The sequence below is a fragment of the Solanum stenotomum genome, unplaced genomic scaffold, assembly GCF_019186545.1.
Source record: "Solanum stenotomum isolate F172 unplaced genomic scaffold, ASM1918654v1 scaffold36592, whole genome shotgun sequence".
NCBI lineage: Eukaryota > Viridiplantae > Streptophyta > Magnoliopsida > Solanales > Solanaceae > Solanum > Solanum stenotomum.
Window position 1 is genome coordinate 1 of NW_026033991.1, and position 6,731 is coordinate 6,731.

The 6,731-nt window shown below is 32.7% G+C and overlaps 2 protein-coding genes and 1 pseudogene across 2 annotated transcripts; 2 read left to right on the top strand and 1 right to left on the bottom strand.

Annotated features, from left to right (window-relative positions):
- The first annotated feature begins 15 nt into the window (after positions 1-15).
- Positions 16-1,665, top strand: LOC125852533 (uncharacterized). The gene is made up of 2 exons (XM_049532265.1): positions 16-900; positions 1,000-1,665. The coding sequence occupies exons 1-2, from the start codon at positions 16-18 to the stop codon at positions 1,663-1,665; spliced, it is 1,551 nt and encodes a 516-aa protein (XP_049388222.1).
- Positions 1,666-1,723: 58 nt separating this feature from the next.
- Positions 1,724-3,122, top strand: LOC125852534 (uncharacterized; annotated as a pseudogene).
- Positions 3,123-3,459: 337 nt separating this feature from the next.
- On the bottom strand, positions 3,460-5,785 carry LOC125852532 (uncharacterized). Its single transcript, XM_049532264.1, has 2 exons — positions 5,670-5,785; positions 3,460-4,122 (listed from the first exon to the last, which is right to left on the bottom strand). Exons 1-2 carry the CDS (start codon positions 5,783-5,785, stop codon positions 3,483-3,485), a joined length of 756 nt encoding a protein of 251 aa, XP_049388221.1. The 3' UTR covers positions 3,460-3,482.
- Positions 5,786-6,731: the final 946 nt, after the last annotated feature.

Here is a 6,731-nt window from a genome sequence, read left to right on the forward strand (position 1 = left end):
GAAGAAGGTGAAAAAATGAGGTTGAAACAGCCTAACACAAAAAGGAAAAAACATACCACAGACAGTGTCAAATTTGATCCCAACAGTAAGAAGATTGTGTGGCAATTGGGTATGATTTTTGAAAGTGTAAAAGAGTTTAGATTGGCAGTCACTAAGTATGTAATTCAGAGAAGGGTTCATATTGAAAAGTGTGTGAATGAGCCAACTAGAGTAAGGGTGAGATGTTGCAAGGTAAATTGCAAATGGTTGTTATATGCAAGTTTGGACAGGAAGACTAACAACTTTGTTATTAAGACTTACATGCCAATACATTTATGTCAAAAGGCTTCTAGAAATTACTTGTGCAACTCTAAATTCATTGCTAGTGTCTTTAAAGATAAAGTGATTGAACAACCAAATATCAGAGTGTTCAAGTTGCAAGAGTTAATCAGGAAGAAGTATAATGTGCATGTTGGTAAGACCACAGCTAGAAGAGCAAGAGCTAAAATTTTGAATGAAATTATGGGTGATCATGTTAAGGAGTTTGGGAGAATTCTTGATTATAAGGATGAGTTGTTAAGGTCTAATCCTGGGAGTACTTGTGTGGTGAAGCTTGGTGAAGCTAATGAAGATGGTAGGGTAGTATTTGAGGCATTTTACATCTGTTTTGCTGCACTCAAGATGACATTCATGTCAGCTAGAAAATGTATTGGTTTGGATGGTTGTTTCTTGAAGGGGGTATGCAGGGGTCAATTACTTATTGCAGTGGCCAATGATGGCAATAATCAAATGCTTCCACTTGCTTGGGCTGTAGTTGAAAATGAGAACACAAACAGTTGGAGTTGGTTTATTTCTCTGTTGCAAGAAGATTTGGGATTAAGAGATGGAACAAATTTCACCATTATGTCAGACATGCAAAAGGTAAACTTGTTTTTATTTCTCTGTTGGTTTACTATTTTTTCAACTTAATTATTTAATGTTTGTTGTAACTTGTAAGGACTGGATTTAGCTATTAAGAAGTTGTTGCCAGCTTGTGAGGAAAGAAGGTGTGCTAGGCATATACTAGCAAATTGGTCACAGAATTGGAAAGGGCTGCAAAGGAAGAAACTGTTCTGGAAGTGTGCTAGAAGTACTTTTGAAGCTGAATTCAGAGAAAATCTGGAAGAGCTGTCTAAACTAGGTACGGGTATAGTGGATGATCTAATTTACTATGATAAAGAATATTGGTGCAAAGTGTATTTTAATTGTGAAGTTAAGTCTGATGCAATAGATAATAATATGTGTGAGAGCTTTAATGCTTGGATTTTGTCTGCAAGGCATAAAACCATTATTAGTATGCTTGAAGAGATAAGGATTAAGGTCATGACTAGGTTAGCTAGGTTAAGTGAATTTCCAAACTCTTGGATAACCAACTTCTCTCCAATGGCAATGAAAGTATTAGAAGAAAATATTGATAAGTCAATGGCATGTAACATTGAGTTTAATGGAGTAACTGGATATGAGGTTTTAGATGGATACAAACAACACACTGTATGTTTGAGAAAGAGGGAGTGTAGTTGTAGATCTTGGATGTTGAAGGGAATACCATGTGCACACGCCTTAGCTGCAATGTTGCATAGACAATATGATCCACATGATTTCATTCATCCATGCTANTTACTCACATTTCATACAACCTATGAATAACATGCCAATGTGGCCAGAATCAAGAAATCCTCTAGTTGCTCCACCAGTGATTAAAAAAATGCCAGGCAGGCCTAGAAAGCTGAGAAGGAAAGAGGCTGGTGAAACTAAGGTGTCTGGTAAGCTGTCTAAAACTGGACTAACTATGACATGTAGTCTTTGCCATGTTAAAGGTCACAACAAAAGAAGTTGTCATTTACGAAGGAGTGATGGAGTTGGTTCTATTGCCGAGGAACATAGAGCTACCCCTACTTCAAATGTTGAAGAGCCATCAAGCTCAAGAAAGGGAAGGGGAAGGGGAAGACCAAAGGTACATTACTATTTTGTCACTTACTTTTAAAGTTTAATCAATTTACTAATATAATAAATGTTTTTTTGCAAATTAGAAATCAACAAATATTGAGAGTGAGCCTGTTGCAAAAAGGGGGAGAGGCAGACCTAAAAGTGCAAGTGCAAGTGCATGTGCAAGTGCAAGTGCAAGTGCATCAAAGGTTGCACCTAGAGCCACTACACCTCCAACAACTTCAAGAACACCAAGACATGAAGTAAGTGCAAGTGCAAGTGCATCAAGGGCTTCACCTAGAACCACTGCACCTCCAACAACTTCAAGAACACCAAGACATGAAGCAAGTGCAAGTGCAAGTGCATCAAGGGCTTCACCTAGAACCATTGCACCTCCAACAACTTCAAGAACACCAACACATGAAGCAAGTGCAAGTGTAAGTGGTGCTGGAGTATCATCAAGAGCCTGGAGTGGTAAAGGAAGGGGCAGAGGACTGGGAAGTGCAGCAAGAGGTATTAATCATCCACTTGAAAGTTGGTTTACATGTTCTCAAGGTAGTACAACACAGGGTGTAGACCAGAATACAAATGTTGCACCAAAGGAAACTGCTACTGCCAGGAAAGGAAAGGGTGTTGGAAACACAACTCAATTTAAAAGGCCAAGAGTAACTGGAATGGGTGTGTTTCAAGCTGAAAATGGTCTCAAAACTTTCAATGTAAGTATTGTGATGCATTCATAATGTTTGTACCCTAATGACTTGATAACATCTGTTCTCTAATAACCTTATTTCTCTAAAAATTTTATAGCCTGGACTGCCAAGTAGCAAAATATTAGCTGGACCAAAAAGAGTTTTGAGATCAAATGTTGTAACTGGGGATGTTGGTTTCAAACCAACAAGTGGATTGAAGTGGAAAGGAAATCAAGCAATCACAACTAGAATGCTCCAGCATATTAGAAATCAATCAAGGCTTTCAAACCCAAATGATTCCTCCTCTTCACAGCCTCGAGACCCATGGAAACTATAATGTTGATAGCAATGGTGTTTTCTTAGTACTGTTTTGGTGGCAACTATAAGTGCTATTTTGTTTCATGTTATAAGGAAAAACAACTATTTCCTTTTTTTTGTTATATGTATGTATGAAATAGTACTAAAATTATGGGTACTTATGCAATGTGAAAATTTTATTTTGCTTTTAAGTTCACTTTTAGAATCAACTCTTTGTACTGAAAATTTGCTCTTAAGTAATGAAATTCTAGGCACTTATGCAAACGACTTGTCTTATTTATGTGAAGCTTTATTTTTATTTGCAAGAATAGGTACTGCAATTTTGGGTACTTATGCAATGTGTTTTGTGTTATTTCTGTGTAGCTTTGTTGGGAGAATAGGTACTGTGATTAATACCTCTTGACTTACTTCATTTTACAATTTCAAACACAAACAAATCATGGCAAATAGAGAATTAAGACATTTTCAAACACAAACAAATTCAAATTTTCATTACAGTAGAGCAAATAAAGGTTTCAATACCACACAAAATTATGGCAATTTCATTTGATCCTTCAACCTACCAACTTGGGTTAGAAAGCTAACAAATATAACAACAAAACAAATCATCAAACAACAAAGAAATTTCCCAAAACAACGACAGCCTTCATCATTTTTCTTCATTTTCATCCCTTTCATTTTCTTCTCTTTCAAATCACCCATTTCTTTTATAGCACGACCCTTCCCCTTTGAATTGATGTTGAGATTTTCATAACGATTTCGAAGACTTTCACCTTCATCCAAAGGAATTTTTTCTTGTTTTGACTGTTCAATGTTGGAATTATCAAGCTGTTCCAATTGCATCTTCACACGCTCATATTTTCCTTCTAACTCATTAATCCTATTCACCAATTTCGGAAGAATAAACCGAGATCTTTCATCGACTCTCTCCTTGTCTCTCCATCTAAAAAAATTACAGTTTGTGGCCTCATAGTGAGGACAAGACCAAAATCGTCTTCCGGGATTGCGATCTGACCAAGACGTCTGCATTTGCAATAAGATTCCATGCTTGCATCGCACTTCCGCATTGATCATTGAATCATTCTCATCCATACACAACTTATTCAACTCGGATTTTGTCATAACCCTAATATTTATACATAAAAATTGTGAAAGAAATTTAAAATCAGAACTAACAATCGAAATAAAAGGTGTAAATATAAAGAATATATTAAAATTTTACTTTACCTTTTCGAAGCAAGAAGAAATTTAACTTGAATGATAATGATAATGGAGGTTTTTTTTTCTAAAGATGAAGAACAATAAAGAAGAAGAAAACTTAGATAAAGATGAAGAACAATAAACAACAATAAAGTTTATTTTAACACGTGGCCAATTTTTATTGGTCAGTGCTGTCTAAAAATTGCACCCACGCGCCTAACATAGGTGAAGTCACGGACTCAACCACGTAGGTCAAAAAGTGGTAAAAAATTAATAAAAAAATAAGTTCGGGGGGGTAATAGGACCTTAGTAAAGGTTAGGTGTGTCTCTGGGATTTCGGGCATAGGCTGGGGGGTACTTATGCATTTTCCCTTAAATTATTATAATTCTTCCATTGTTTCTCATCTGTTTCGCGCCATTGTTGTTGTTTGAATCGAATATTGTTCTAAAAGATTGTTAATATCTTTGGAAGTGTTGACCAAAAAAAAATCTTTGGAAAGTTGCATCTCAATTTTGAAAAAGTTTGATGATTAAAGTTGATTTTGATTGTAAGTTTCAAATTTAAATTCAAATAGGAAGATAAATACATGTATACAATAACATATACCAATTAAAAAATATACATTCAACACCGATATACAAAATATATACAAGTCGTATGATACAACAACAATGCAATTGTATGCTAACCGACTGTGAATATGTTTTGAGTGGATATCATGCAACAAAAAGTTGAAATATATGTATCAACCAAATATATATGTATTATACTAGTGGCCAAATCCGTACTTTGTACTGACAAATATATATAATAAAGTTATTATTTTACATAGTTTTGATTAAATACTTCTATTTTTTTTATCTAATATATGTTATATGTAATTCATTTCTAAGTGTAAAATGAATACTTATAAATAGTATTAACATTTTAAATTTAGAGTAAGGTTGATCAATGATTCATATGTAAGTGAAAATTCCAAAAACGTTGTATGCGAGCCATTCAATTTATCCTCTGAATAAGAAGAGAATAAAATATTATAGCTTGTCATTCTTTGAACAACAAGCCAAAGTCGTAAGACATTTCAATAAAATTAGTAACCTAAAGTCAAATTATTATAAGAAATATCAAATATATACATATGCACAAATATTATTAATTTAGGCTTTTTTTTCCTTCTTACATACTATTTGTTTTTATTATAATATAATTGTTATTTTTAAAAGACATTAATCATTTAAATTACATAGAAATTTTATTATTTATAATAATAATAATTAATTTTAGTTAATAAGAGGTAAGCCATTTATAAACAAATGCATTATTTTAGATATTGTTATAAGAATTTTATTTATCAATATGAAGATTTGAGTTATATTATTCAAAATTCTAAACTATTTTTGATATTAAAGTGGATAGTTCTTCTTTATTATTTTTTTAAATAATGTTCAATCTTGTTTCGGTGAAATTAAAATTTCAAAATTTTGAGGCCTAAAACGAATACTTTTAACTATACTTACTCTTGAGCTGCATAGCCACTAAATATTGTCCTATTTTTACCCATAAAGAAGAAAAGAATCCCTTTACACTCTAGCGCAATGCCATACCCAAGTGGTTGATTTACGCAAGCATTCATTTCTGAGGCTATCATTTTAGTTTCATCCCTATTTTTGAAAGATGTGCATAAGTAGTCTTAGAGGGTGTTTGAATTGACTTAAAAGTTGGTCAAACTTACTTTTAAGTCAGTTTTTGACTTCTGAAAGTGTTTGACAAATATAAAACATAACCTTAAATATGTCAAAAATGACTTAAAATAAATTACGAAGTGTTTGACAAGGTAAAAAATGACTTAAAATAAGTCAAAACTGACTTAAAATAAGTCAGAAACCAAAAGTAGGTCTCCCCCTACTTCTTATTTTTTGACTTAAAAGTCGTTTCAGTTTGACTTTTTTTAAATGCTACTTTTTTTAGCGGACCCAAACGGGCTCTTAGAAGACTATTTTTCTGAACAACGTTAAAAGACATTGTTCAACTTTATAAATAAAATTCAAAATAACTTACAAAATTTTAAATTAGAACTTTTTTTTTAAAAAAAAAATTGTTCAAAAAGAATTTAAGAATAATTGTCCAAAAGGTCCTTAAGTACTAAAAATAAATAAATTATCATCTAAAAAGTTTATAAATAAAAGAGAAAATATAAAAAAACAACTCAAACTTCACACAAATTATTCGTTTCATCCCCAAACTATTGTCAGCCTTAAAAACAATTCTTTACTTGACTAATTATATTGAAGTTAAATACACGGTACATTTCTAAATCCACGTCAAATTTAGGAGTGTTTTCAACACTTCTATCGATTTTTATTAAGAACTTCATGCTCCTACAAGAGTTTGAGACCACTTGTTATGTCATGTGGCATATCGGGAGTGTATTTGAGTTTAGTTAGTCAAGTAGAGGGGTATTTTTAAGGTTGTCAATAGATTAAGGATGAAACTAATAATTTGCGCCAAATTTAGAAGTGTTTTTTTATACTTCTCTCTAGATAAAAAAAAGGATAAGGGTCTGAAAAATATCTCAACTT